This window comes from Solanum stenotomum, chromosome 3 (assembly GCF_019186545.1).
Source record: "Solanum stenotomum isolate F172 chromosome 3, ASM1918654v1, whole genome shotgun sequence".
Taxonomy (NCBI): Eukaryota; Viridiplantae; Streptophyta; class Magnoliopsida; order Solanales; family Solanaceae; genus Solanum; species Solanum stenotomum.
This window is the reverse complement of record NC_064284.1, coordinates 63,587,934-63,601,296: the sequence shown is the minus strand read 5'-3', so window position 1 is coordinate 63,601,296 and position 13,363 is coordinate 63,587,934. Positions and strand designations below refer to the sequence as shown.

At 37.0% G+C, this 13,363-nt stretch overlaps 3 protein-coding genes across 3 annotated transcripts; all 3 read left to right on the top strand.

Annotated features, from left to right (window-relative positions):
• The first annotated feature begins 537 nt into the window (after positions 1 to 537).
• Positions 538 to 2,286, top strand: LOC125860514 (G-type lectin S-receptor-like serine/threonine-protein kinase At1g61370). The gene is made up of 5 exons (XM_049540494.1): positions 538 to 740; positions 825 to 1,035; positions 1,343 to 1,580; positions 1,706 to 1,856; positions 1,935 to 2,286. The coding sequence occupies exons 1-5, from the start codon at positions 591 to 593 to the stop codon at positions 2,235 to 2,237; spliced, it is 1,053 nt and encodes a 350-aa protein (XP_049396451.1). The 5' UTR covers positions 538 to 590; the 3' UTR covers positions 2,238 to 2,286.
• Positions 2,287 to 3,709: 1,423 nt separating this feature from the next.
• On the top strand, positions 3,710 to 7,471 carry LOC125859160 (G-type lectin S-receptor-like serine/threonine-protein kinase At1g61390). Its single transcript, XM_049538869.1, has 8 exons — positions 3,710 to 4,001; positions 4,178 to 5,002; positions 5,092 to 5,208; positions 5,823 to 6,016; positions 6,093 to 6,303; positions 6,376 to 6,613; positions 6,716 to 6,866; positions 6,938 to 7,471. The coding sequence occupies exons 1-8, from the start codon at positions 3,710 to 3,712 to the stop codon at positions 7,238 to 7,240; spliced, it is 2,331 nt and encodes a 776-aa protein (XP_049394826.1). The 3' UTR covers positions 7,241 to 7,471.
• A 1,438-nt stretch (positions 7,472 to 8,909) lies between these two features.
• LOC125859159 (putative disease resistance RPP13-like protein 1) lies at positions 8,910 to 13,076 on the top strand. The gene has a single exon (XM_049538868.1). It carries the CDS (start codon positions 8,910 to 8,912, stop codon positions 13,074 to 13,076), a length of 4,167 nt encoding a protein of 1,388 aa, XP_049394825.1.
• The last annotated feature ends 287 nt before the right edge of the window (positions 13,077 to 13,363 follow it).

Sequence of the window (13,363 nt, the reverse complement as noted above, 5' to 3'; positions counted from 1 at the left end):
TTGATATCAATATTTTATAGCCAACATAGTAATTATTTACACTAGTTTTGTCGAGCTTCACCATAATATTCTTTTCATTGTTATAACTGGAAATGCCTTTTTCCTTGCTTTTCTTCTATGAAGTGAGTTTGTCATTAACCGTTCAACCTTCATGGCCATTCTCTAATTTTGATGCTGAGTTTGTATTTCAAAACATGGTGTGACTTGTTCACATCTCTCTCCATTCCTATCAAGCTTTCTGTTAAAATCATGTTAGGCTTCTGTATGTATCTTGGCATGAAGTATTAGGATTTCTTTTGATAAGTAATACCAAAATGCAACCTTTCTATCTGTACGATTCTTTAGTCTGATATATCTACTCAAATCGAAAATAGTATATGATTCAAGGATGAATTTCAAGTAATAAAGTTAGGAATTGGAAAGATCATGCAGTTTTACACAAGTAAAACATTTTGGATGTCTTCTTTGACATTACCAGTTTTCATTGTAAACTTTTATGTCTACTCATGTGGATCCGGAAAAAATCAGGAAATAGAAGAAATAGGGTTGAGGACCACATTTCGGCTGATACGTGTCAGAATTCAAGCGAAATGTCTACAGACAATTTGTGGGAAGAGCAAGCATTGCCAAAAGATTCATCAGATCTACCACTTCTTGACTTTGCTAAACTGGCTACTGCAACTGATAACTTCAGTGAAATAAATAAGATTGGAGCAGGAGGATTTGGCCCCGTTTACAAGGTAATACCAGTCTGCTGAGTGTTTTACACACAAATAACTGCTGCTGATGTGAAAATTAAAGCCATCATAACGGATATCATACAGGGAAAACTGGAAGATGGACAAGTAATAGCTGTCAAAAGACTATCTAGTCACTCTGGACAAGGAATTGAAGAGTTCAAGAATGAAGTCTTGCTAATCTCCAAACTGCAGCACAGGAATCTCGTCAGAGTATTGGCCTATTGCGTTCATGGGAAAGAGAAGTTACTAGTTTATGAGTACATGGCTAACAAGAGTTTAGATACTTTGTTGTTTGGTAAGTGGTTCCAATTATAGTTTGATCATCATATTTTTATAGTTAGTGATCCTTCATGTCATATTCTGGAAATGGAAATTATGACATGGTTCAGAAGTATATATTATTGGGCCCTTAGTTAGGAGCTTACACAATTCTTCTCTATGATCTCGGACCGATACTTAAGAAAAAGAAGCATGCGAAAGGCACTGACCAGTGGCTTAGTGTTCCGAGAATTTGGTGTTTTAACATTCTGGTTTCTTCATAGGTGTGCATCTTACAATCATAGTGACATTTGACATTTAACAATGCTATAAATGACTGTCAGATTCAAAAAAGAGTCATCAGCTTCCCTGGCCAAAACGTTTCAACATGATTCAAGGCATTGCTCGTGGCCTTCTTTACCTTCACCGAGATTCTTGTTTAAGGGTCATTCACCGAGATCTGAAGGCAAGCAATATTCTGTTGGACGATGATATGAATCCAAAAATTTCAGATTTTGGATTGGCCAGAATTTTTCAAGTGACTCAAGAGCTAGCAAACACTAACAGGATAGCGGGAACATTGTAAATATCTCTACAGCTCTACTTCTTGTAACAGAATATTTTTCTATGTTCCGGCATTTCTTCCGTCAAACAAGTTCATCGTAATAGCAAAATACCAACATGTTCTTATATTAAATGTGTTGCAGCGGTTATATGTCACCAGAGTATGCAATGGGAGGACTATTTTCTGAGAAATCTGATGTCTACAGCTTTGGCGTATTACTACTAGAGATTGTCAGTGGAAAGAGAAACAGCGGATATTATGACCACGAAAGGCATCTCAACCTTCTCAGTTATGTAAGTGCAAAATCAGCAGGATCTCTTGCCACAAGTTATTCACACAAACATATAGTATTCATTTCAAAATGATTTCAGGCGTGGCAGCTGCGGACTGAAAGCAACGGACTAGACTTAATGGATAAATCAGTTTTGGACTCAGATTCCTCTGCAACAGTGCTGAGATGCATACATATTGGCCTGCTTTGTGTCCAGGATCATGCTGTTGATAGGCCATCAGTGCCGTCTATCGTTCTTATGCTAAGTAGTGAGATGGATCTTCCTCAACCAAAGGAACCTACATTTATATTTCAAAGATGGTTGAATTCTGATACCCAATCGCAAATCAGCAAAACTCAGTCTGTTAATGATATTACTGTCTCTGTGGCAGAAGGACGATAACCAATTAAATATGTTGCATGTACCATTTTAATATGTGTACACAGCTTGTCTAAGCTACTATATCATCTGATCATTTCTTTGTTTACTTACTCTAAGTCTTCACTGCATTCAATAATAAAGGAAATTTCCTCCAGTACATGTTCTTGTGCAACAGGCCGCCAACTTGCAGAAGCCACTTGGGAAGATATGGCAATTGGCCAAACTCTACCATCAAAGACATCTTATGAGGGTAGGATTTCCCAATGTCATATAAGGAGACCACTAAACTATAGTGTGGATTACATCTTACCAGTTTCAAAAAAAAATAAATTATAGTGTGGATTACATAGGCCTAACATTGAAAAACACAATGACAGTGATTGAATTGTGAAGATATAGCTCTTGGGAATGTGGGACTTAAAATACTTGTAGCTTGTGAAGTTTTACATGTACTTAATTGCCATAGTTAGAGGAAGATTCCTTGTTAAATGACCATATTGGATCAGTTGTAAAATTTAGTTTTGTTATTGAAATCAAAGTTCAGTTTGAGTTCTTTCCTTGTCTGTAATCTGTGTTTCCTTCCTTGCCATAGTTTGATGTTTGTTTATATTGGCACACTCGGTATAGGTTATACTGTTCTTGGTCTAAGCTCTTATCTGAATATTATAAATGACTTTTTTTCTTCTTGGTTTCTATCACCAATTATTTTTATCAAGTCTTCCTTTGAGTTTTTGTCTAAGTATACCCTTGAAAGAGACAGGTTGTACAAATTTGACAATTCAAGTAATCTCTTAAATTAGCTTTGCAAACATGATGACATGCTTTTGATGTTCAAGAGTTTCTGTATGATGGTGTGGATTTTTTTCTTCATCTTTCTTATTCTGTACTAGGTAAGTTCAGTTCTCACTATTATGCTTAGATGATTAAAATTGTATTATGCTGTCACCTTTCTGTATTATAACATAACATAGTTCCGTAAACTATTCTCCTGATTTCCAGATTTCTATCGCTGACCATAGTAGTCAGGCATACCGGTTTTCAGGCTCTACCATAAAATCCTTTTGATTGTTACAACTGGAAATGCATTTTCCTTTCTTTATGCTCTGCGAGCGAACTTATTGGTTACCTGTTACTGTAACATGTTGTGTTGTTTTGGTTCTTACTGTGAGAATGAAAAGTATTTACTTTTTATCTTGTCAAAGCTACAATTGATTTAGATAATATATACTATAGAGTTTGAAGTCAAAGGGAAAAAATGTCATTTTCTTTGGTGGATCTTGAATAGACAATTATGTAGTAAACAATAAATGGGAGGTTCTGTGACAACTGAAACAAGGACAATGTCAAAATACTTGGTTTACTTTTTAACAGAAATCTTAAACTATTTCCCACTATAGATTTGTCAAAGGATTCAGAGGGATGCTTGTAGAAAGCCTAATTGTTTGAATTTCTAGAGCATCTCAGGCTGGGAATGAACCAAAAAAGGAAAGAAAATGGCATGGCCAAGATGGGATTTTTTTCTGTTTCTGATGCTCGGTAGGATGCTTTTAGCGCAAGTCTCTGCTGAAAGTGATACCTTAACACAATCCCAACAACTGTCACTAAATCAGACACTTGTCTCTGCTGGAAAAATATTTGAGCTGGGCTTCTTCAGTCCACGTAGCTCGAGGAGTCTATATCTTGGTATGTGGTTCAAGAATATTCCAGGTCAGAGGATTGTATGGGTAGCAAATAGAGAAGATCCACTCCAAGCTTCTGATTCTGATGCAAGCTTGAAGATTGGAGGTGATGGGAACCTCATAATTATTGATGGCAATCAAAATATCATTTGGTCAACAAATATCTCTGTTCAGTCTAATAAGACTACTGTTGTACTAACAGACGAAGGGGACTTAAAGATAGTGTCTCACGGACATCTTTATGGGATAGTTTTAATTATCCTTGTGATACCTTGTTACTAGGAATGAATATTGGATACAACACCAGGTCTGGGCTAAAACTTGTTTTATCGTCCTGGCAGGCTGAAAATGATCCATCGCCTGGAAAGTTTACTATTGGACTTTCGGTAGAAATGCCACCTCAAATCTTCACTTGGACTAATTACTCGAGGCCTTACTGGAGAGGTGGCCCATGGGATGGAGGGAACTTCTTAGGTGTACCTGATGACGAAAAGGGGTATGCAAGTGATATAAAAGTAATAGTAAACAAGCAACAGGAATCTGCCTTCTTCAGTTTCAATAATTTCAACGTTTCTAATATTATAATCATGGTCCTAAAACCATCAGGGCTATTGAATATGATGGAATGGCTAGAAGACCTGAATGAATGGCACGTCTTTTGGGAGGCACCAGTGAATCCATGTGATGTTTATGGAACTTGTGGTCCTTACAGTGTTTGTGACATGGGTAAGTCTCCAGTCTGTGATTGCTTGAGAGGATTTGTACCAAGGTCGACTGATGAATGGATCAGAGGAAATTGGACTGGTGGCTGTGTGAGGCGAACTAAACTTCTATGTGAAATCAGTGCAAGTGGCAATGCTACAAAGGGGTCCGAAAGTGACAACTTCTTGCAGCTGAGAGAGATGAAACTGCCAGATCACTACACATATTTTTATGACTTTGAGGCTCAGATCTGCAAGGAGTGGTGCCTGAATAACTGTTCCTGTGCAGCCTATGCATATCCAGACGGAATTAAGTGCATGGTTTGGACTTCAGAACTTATGGATGTTCAGCAGTTTCCATATGATGGTGTGGATTTGTTTCTTCGTGTTGCTTATTCTGAACTAGGTATTGATCAGTTCTTCCCATTATGTTTAGAAGATTATAGTTGATTTCTGTTGACCTTTCTTTTGGATTTGAATTGTGACATAACATAGCTTTAGATGAAGATACAACGAATGCTAAACTTATCATCATCTTCACAACCGTTTCAAGCATTCTCATATTGGCCATTTTCGGATGCATTTTCTACAGGTGGAAAGCAAATCAAAGAGGTAAACTATATTCCTGATTTCAGGATTCTATCACAGACCATAGTAATTATGTAGATCAGTAGTCTCAAGCTTCGCCATGAAAAAATGTATTTTGCCTTTCTTTTCTTCTTTGATGTTGGTTTGTCATTTAACTTTGAAATCACGTGTTCCTAATGTTATAAACTCACTCAAAGGTGGGTATTGTCCTTGTGTGTTAGAATCATTTCAAAAAAAGTGAAAATGTTTAGGCTGGCTTCTGTATAGTTATTCAGACTTTCTGTCAAATCACTTATTTTAACCTTTCTATCTCTACAACTCTTTGATCTAACATATCTTCACAAATTGTTTGATCTCTATGATTCATGCACGAAACTCAGAATTAAAGCTTAAAATTCACAAGATCATGCACTTTTACTTGATTTGCACGTTCTGGATTTCTTCGGTGGCTTTGACCTTTTTTTTGTACCCTCCCCTAAGAGCTCTCCATTTTGCTCTCTTGGTGACGCAAATCCATAACTTCAAGGTTGGATGCAATGCTTAACACTTGAGCAACCCTCCCTTATATCTGCGGCTTTGACTGGTTATTGTTTTGCTAACCGGAGACTTTTTCATCTTGATATTTTGGACTATATCAGGAAATAGAAGAAATAGGGTTAATGACCTCACTCCAGCTGTTAGGTCTCAGAATTCAGAGTATACATCTACAGACAATTTGTTGGAAGAGCAACCATTGCCAACTCTTCTTGACTTTGCTAAATTGGCAATTGCAACTGACAACATCAGTGAAATAAATAAGATTGGAGCGGGAGGAATCGGTCCTGTTTATAAGGTAATTCCAGTCTCTGGAGTGATTCACAAACAAAAACTAGCACTGCTAATGTGAAAAACTATTGCAAATCATACAGGGAAAACTAGAAGATGGACAATTGGTAGCTGTCAAAAGATTATCTAGTCACTCTGGACAAGGAATTGAAGAGTTCAAGAATGAAATTTTGCTAATCTCCAAACTGCAGCACAGGAATCTCGTCCGAGTATTGGCCTATTGCATTCACGGGCAAGAAAAGTTACTAGTTTATGAGTACATGGCTAATGGAAGCTTAGATACTTTGTTGTTCGGTAAGTGGTTCCAATCATAGGTGTGCATCATACAAACATAGTGACATTAACAATGGTAAATGATACTGTCAGATTCAAAAAAGAGTTATCAGCTTCCCTGGACGAAACGTTTCAACATGATTCAAGGCATTGCTCGAGGGATTCTTTACCTTCACCGTGATTCATGTTTAAGGGTCATTCACCGAGATCTGAAGGCAAGCAATGTTCTCTTGGATGATGAAATGAATCCAAAAATTTCAGATTTTGGATTGGCTAGAACTTTTCAAGTAACTCAAGAGTTAGCAAACACTAACCGGATAGCAGGAACATTGTAAGTACCTCTACTCATTCTAACAAAATATTTTCAAAGTTCCTGCATTTTCTTTCGTCAAACAAGTTCATCATAATAGAAAATACCAACACGTTCTTGCAGCGGTTATATGTCACCAGAGTATGCAATGGGAGGACTATTTTCTGAGAAATCTGATGTCTACAGCTTTGGTGTATTGCTACTAGAGATTGTCAGTGGAAAGAAAAACAGCAGATTTTATGACGATGAAAATCATCTCAACCTTCTCAGTTATGTAAGTGCAAAATCAGCAGGATCTCTTTTCCACTAGTTATTCACACAAACTTATAGTATAAATGATTTCAGGCATGGAAGCTACAGACCGAAAGCAAAGAGTTAGACTTAATGGATAAATCAATTTTGGACTCAGATTCATCTGCAACAGTGCTGAGATGCATACATATTGGCCTGCTTTGTGTCCAGGATCATGCTGTTGATAGGCCATCAATGCCGTCTGTTGTTCTTATGCTAAGTAGTGAGACGGATCTGCCTCTACCGAAGCAACCTACATTTATATTTCAAAGATGGTTGAATTCTGATACTCAATCGCAAATCAGCAAAGCTCAGTCTGTTAATGATATTACTGTCTCTGTGGCCAAAGGCCGATAATCAATTTAATGTTGCTGATCATGTGAAAACTGATGCAATAACTTTACTTACCGAATCTGTATAATAATGTGTACAGATAATAAAGCTGATTCTTAGTGTCTGAATATGTAGTTACCATAGTTAGCTCATTCTCTTTATGGAATATATGAAAAGACATTTTTTATGGTGCTTGATGAACTTCTTGTTTGGATTTGTTGTAACTCATTCTTTGTCTTGTTTGGTTTGCTAATGAATTTCTGATGATTTTTGTCAGAAAGTGAACCTTACAAAGTTACCATGTTTTGAATACCTAATCATTTTTCCAGAAGACTTTGGTCTTATTTGTTAAAAATGCCATAAAACAAGCACCAGACTCATTCATCATCTTTGCTAGAGTGGGTTTAAAGTCCCACATTAGCTTTAGGGGTTGAGTTAGGCCCAGGTGTCATATCATTACATGGTAATTGAGGTGGAGCCGAGCTAAAATGGAGTCTAACCGAGCTCTGCCTAGACCTACAAGTGCATAATTGAAGGAAAACTGGAGAAACATTGTTATTGCAATGTGAAAATATACAGTACTTACCAGGGGAGGGAGGTAAGTTAATATTCCCTCCGTCCCAATTTATGTTTCATCCCCTTTTTTTATCTGTCCCAAAAATAATGTCATACTTCCTTATTTAGAAACAATTTTACTTTAAAATTCCTATGACTTGTTTTCGATCACATGTTTTACTACTCCCTTCGTCCCATATTATATGTCACCCCTTTCTAAAAATAGTTGGACCACAATATATGTCATTTTATAAAATTTATGCATAAATTACCATTTTTTCCCATTTTACCCTTGATAGATTAATTAATTAATCTTGAAAATGTATTTACTTTGACTAACCTAGGAAATCTACAAGTAATTAATTTTATTGGGAGAGTACTTCATTCATTAATTAACTACTTTCTTTATTCACTACTTATTCTATAAAATTTGATTTTTTAAAAAAATATCAACAAATAAATTAAAAATAACAGATGAAAAAATAATCTTGAAAGTTGAAGCTTCAACAAATTTTATCAAGGAAGATGACATTTTAAAAAGTTCAAAGAAAAATTTAAATCAATTTGAAGTAATGAAATTTGAATATTTTATGATGTTGTCATGTTTGCTTTAAGAATTTATATATAAAAATATAAAAAATAACATTTTACACAAAATATATAGGAAAATTGAGGTGGGAAAAACTTGATTTTTAAAATTTTTTCGATCAATTGGTGAAAAAATTTGCCTCCAAAAATAAACTCTAAAATTTAAATAGTCATCCAAATGCATTTATATTTTTGAAATTTAACATTTCATCATTTATTACAAAATTATCATAAGCAAACATTAAATAAGGGCATAAGGGTAAAATTACCTTATTTCTGAATGCAAATACAAATGGAAAATGTGACATATAATATGAAATGATGGAAGTAATTTCTTTCTTAAACTCCGAACTAGTGCCACGTAAATGTTGACAGCTAGTATGTCTCTTTCATTTTGTCCAGTATAAAGTTGACTCACCAACTACTTAATAAAAGTCTTTGCTGGATAACAAAGTTCATCCACTACCCTTTCTGGATACTTAGCAGTTTCAAAATTTTCTCTTTACACAGTATTTTAGCTTTCTCTAATTTCAATCTGAATAAGGTAATCATGGTTTGGTGGGAGGCAGTGTTATCTCCAGCTCTGCAGGTTCTTTTTGACAAATTAGCTTCAGGGGATATCTTAAACATACTTAAAGTATGGAATGTTAATGAACTGTTACTTGACAAACTTAAGATTTCTTATTTCATCAATACAGCTGTTCTTGATGATGCAGAAGAGAAACAGTACCTCAATCCAGCGGTTGAGACTTGGATTGATATGCTCAGAGATGCTGTCTTTGAAGCTGAGGATACTCTTGATGAGCTAGCTACTGAAGCCTTGAGATGCAAACTAGAGACAGATTATCAGAAATTTTCTCAGCAGGTGCGTAATAGTTGGAACTTTATCAGTATGAAATCAAGAATAGAAGAGCTTATAACTAGACTAGAATATATTGCAAAACAAAAAGATGTTCTTGGTTTAGAAAGTAACAAAAAGAATTGTTATGGAAAGATGTACAGGGGTACTCCAAGTACTCCTTTGTTACTTGGATCACATGTTTATGGAAGGTATACTGAAAAAGAGGAACTAATCGAGTTATTGGTTTCGGATTGTGATGATACAAATAGAGTTGCTCCATTTTGTGTTATTCCTCTTATTGGTATGGGAGGGATTGGGAAGACAACTCTTGCTCAGATTGTCTATAATGACAAGAGAATTTGTGAGGAGTTTGACGTAAAAGCGTGGGCTTGGGTGTCTGATGATTTCAGTGTAACAAGTATAACCAAGTCACTGCTTGAATCTGCTACTGCAAAACCCTTCGACACGAATAGTTTGGAAATTATTCAGAATGGTCTGAAGAATCTGTTCAGCAAAAAGAGATTTTTGATTGTTTTGGATGATGTATGGAGTGAGAGCAGTGATGACTGGAATGAGCTTTTAATTCCTTTCTTCGAGGGAGATAAAAGAAGTAAAATAATCGTGACAACACGAAATGAAGGAGTTACATCAATCACTGGAATGCTTGCACCTTACCGATTGCAGGAAATGTCACATGATGATTGTTGGTCTTTGTTCTTGCATCATGCTTTTGGTGTTCGAGGCATGGAGATGAATCCGAGACTGAAAGAAATTGGAGAAGAGATCGTGAAGAGGTGTAAAGGCTTGCCTTTAGCTATCAAGACTCTAGGAGGTATGTTGTCTTCGAAATTGGACATTACTTATTGGACTGAAGTCTTGAATAGCAATTTATGGGATTTGCCTTCCAAGAAATATTCTGTTCTACCATCTTTAAGATTGAGCTACCATCATCTTCCGCCAAATTTAAGGAGATGCTTTGCATACTGTTCAATATTCCCGAAAGGGTATGAGTTCAACAAGAAAGAGCTAATCTTGCTGTGGATGGCAGAAGGGTTCGTGCAGCCAATGGCGCAGATAACTATGGAGGAAGTGGGAAATGGAAATTTTACTGAACTGCAATCTAGGTGTTTTTTCCAAGAATCCTCGCAAAATAGATCTCTCTTTGTGATGCATGATCTAGTACATGATTTGGCACTTAGTGTTTCCAGGAAAACATGTATTCAGCTGGAGGAAAATTGGAAATGCAGATTTTATGAGAATTGCGAGAAGGCTCGCTATTTCTCATGCATTCGTAGTAAATACGATGTCTTCAGAAAATTTGAAATGCTTAGTGAAATGAAGCGTTTACGCACATTCTTACCTTTAGCATCATCAGAAGGAGCTGAATTTTGCTATTTAACAAAGAAGGTACTGTCTGATATTTTGCCTAAGCTAAGCTGCCTTCGGGTGTTATCTCTGAGCTGTTATTGTGTCACTGAGATTCCGGAATCCATTGGATTCTTGAAACATCTTCGCTTCCTCAATTTTTCCTACACAGAAATTAAATACCTTCCTCAGTCAATCAGTGATCTTTACAATCTACAAACGTTGCTACTACGCAACTGTTATTATCTCATTGAGTTGCCTGCTGACATGGGGAAACTGCTCAATCTTCGCTACCTTGATGTTAGCGGAAGTGGTTTACAAAAGATCTCGCTTGGTCTGGACAAATTGGTGTGCCTCAGGACATTACCAGAGTTTGTTGTGGGTAGTAATGTTTCTAGTAATAGGACATTACCAGAGTTCACAGTAGATACTAATACCGGTGGTACATTCGATCAAAAAAGTAAAGGTTCTGGTATAGGTGCATTGGGTAACTTGTTGCACCTTGAGGGTTCACTTTCAATACTGAATTTGGAAAATGTGGATAACATTTGGGATGCGCACGGAGCTAGTTTGATCACTAAGAAGCACCTTCGCGAGTTATTGCTTCAATGGAGTGATAGTTTTGAGGACTCAGAGAAGGCTAGAATGGAAACTGATGTTCTTGAGCTGTTAAGACCCCATCAAAATATAGAGAAGGTTACCATCAAGGGATACAGTGGTACAAAACTCCCTACTTGGACTGCGAATCCTTCATTCCACAAGCTGGTTTCTTTGAGTTTAATCAATTGCAAAGGCTGTCGATTCCTACCATCACTTGGCCAGCTTCCTTCACTCAAAAATCTCATGGTTAAAGGATTAAGTGAGATAAAAAGCATCGGTGATGAGTTTTTCGGCTATACTTCAACCATATTGACCCCTTTTGCATCTTTACAGACTCTATCCTTTACGGATATGTTGGAATGGGAAGATTGGTTACTTGGTTATGATGGAGATAGAAAAGCATTCTGTAATCTCTTGGAGCTTCATTTGGAGGAGTGTCCTAAACTGCGGGGAGAATTACCTGACGTCCTTCCTTGCCTAGTAAAGCTTGTGATTTGTGAGTGTAAGCAGTTGGATTCTTATCTTCCGCGACTTCCACAGCTAAATGAGTTGGAACTAAGGAGTTGTCATGTTAGGTTGATTAGCAGCCCGCGTGAGGTGACAAAACTCACTTCATTACAACTGTCTAATCTTTCAAATGAATATCTACCTGAATGTTTCCTAGTATCTCTTCGGCATCTGGTAATTAGGCATTGTGACTTACTGGTGTCCCTTTTCGAGGAAGGGCAGAATCTGCCTCGCAGGTTGGAGTATGTAGAACTGGAGAATTGTCATAATCTGCAGAAGTTACCGTCGTTACTTCATACTTTAATGTCCCTTGAAGTAGTTATAATCACAAATTGTCCAAGGCTGGAATCTTTTGCAGGGAAGATATTTCCTTCTAACTTAAAAGCCCTTGCCATTCAAGGATGCAGTGTGGAGTCTTTACCTGAAGCTATGATGAACAGTATCTCATCTCTCGAGTATTTCTCCATCCACGGGTGTTTAATGCTAGCTTCTTTTCCAAGAGGTAGTGAGTTGCTTCCAACCACATTTCAGCAGCTGAAAATCGAGAAATGCCCGAATCTGGAGTTTCTGCCTGAAGGGATGATGCACATCAGCAATACCTCTCTCCAAGTATTGGAGATTTTCGATTGTTCTTCTATATCATCGTTCCCGGTAGGCCAACTGCCAGACACTTTGAAAACACTCACAGTTTGGAACTGCTTCAATCTCGAGGCATTACCTGATATCAGAACCTCAACAATGCTTCTTGAATCTTTACGAGTTGGGAATTGTACAAGTCTGAAGCACTTACCTCATGGCTTGAACAAGCTGTTGAATCTTAGTTATTTTGAAGTTGATGGTTGCCATGGTATCGAATGCTTTCCTCTAGAAGGCCTTCCACAAAACCTTACAAAAGTACTAATCCTCGACTGTGAGAATCTGACGTTCCTTCCAAAGTGGATGCAGAATCTTACATCTCTTCAAGAACTTCAGCTCTCGAATTGTCCACTAATCACATCTTTCACGGAGGGCAGTTTTCCCACTAGCCTTGTGTCTTTGGATGTCAAAGATTGTAAGAATCTTATGCCAATGTCTGAATGGGGATTGCACAGGCTTGCCTCTCTTAGAAGGCTGACAATTCATGGGATCAGTTCAAATCTTTCTTATTTTCCTCAATGGTTGCTTCCATCAACTCTAGAAACACTCAATATAGTTCAGTTATCCAATCTTGAATCTCTTTCTCCCTGGCTGCAAAATCTCACTTCACTCGAAAATCTCAAGGTCAAAGATTGTCGAAAGCTTCTTTCGTTACCAAAGGAAGACATGCCACCAATGCTTTCCTATCTTGAGATAAGTGAATGTCCCTTGAGTGAACAAAAGTGTGACTTGTCCAAGATTGATCATATCCCTTGCACTGTGATGTAGGATACAAGATGGATTCTGATATTTGGTTCCGTTTTATCTAGTTCACTTATACTAGATCTTATGGAGCCTGCTCATGTACAACATGATTCAGACCTGATTATAGAAAAGATTCTCTTTAAGCGAACCAACCTATCCTCTGTATAGGGCTCAAAAATTCAGTTTTTTGTTTACTGAAATCAAAGTTCAGCTTGAGTTCTTTCCTTATTTTTGTGTTCAGTTTTGGTGTATACTGGAAGGGGATCCAGAGTATGGTATGTGGGTTCACGGAAAATTAATAGCTTTAGTCT

What these genes read in the sequence shown, in the direction of transcription:
- LOC125860514 (XM_049540494.1), top strand. Translation starts at nt 591, where the DNA reads ATGTCTACAGACAATTTGTGGGAAGAGCAAGCATTGCCAAAAGATTCA. An exon ending in GATTTGGCCCCGTTTACAAG is followed by an intron (nt 741 to 824) that starts GTAATACCAGTC and finishes GATATCATACAG; the next exon opens with GGAAAACTGGAAGATGGACA. An exon ending in AACAGGATAGCGGGAACATT is followed by an intron (nt 1,581 to 1,705) that starts GTAAATATCTCT and finishes AATGTGTTGCAG; the next exon opens with CGGTTATATGTCACCAGAGT.
- LOC125859160 (XM_049538869.1), top strand. Translation starts at nt 3,710, where the DNA reads ATGGCATGGCCAAGATGGGATTTTTTTCTGTTTCTGATGCTCGGTAGG. An exon ending in GAATCGGTCCTGTTTATAAG is followed by an intron (nt 6,017 to 6,092) that starts GTAATTCCAGTC and finishes CAAATCATACAG; the next exon opens with GGAAAACTAGAAGATGGACA. An exon ending in CTTAGATACTTTGTTGTTCG is followed by an intron (nt 6,304 to 6,375) that starts GTAAGTGGTTCC and finishes TGATACTGTCAG; the next exon opens with ATTCAAAAAAGAGTTATCAG.
- LOC125859159 (XM_049538868.1), top strand. Translation starts at nt 8,910, where the DNA reads ATGGTTTGGTGGGAGGCAGTGTTATCTCCAGCTCTGCAGGTTCTTTTT.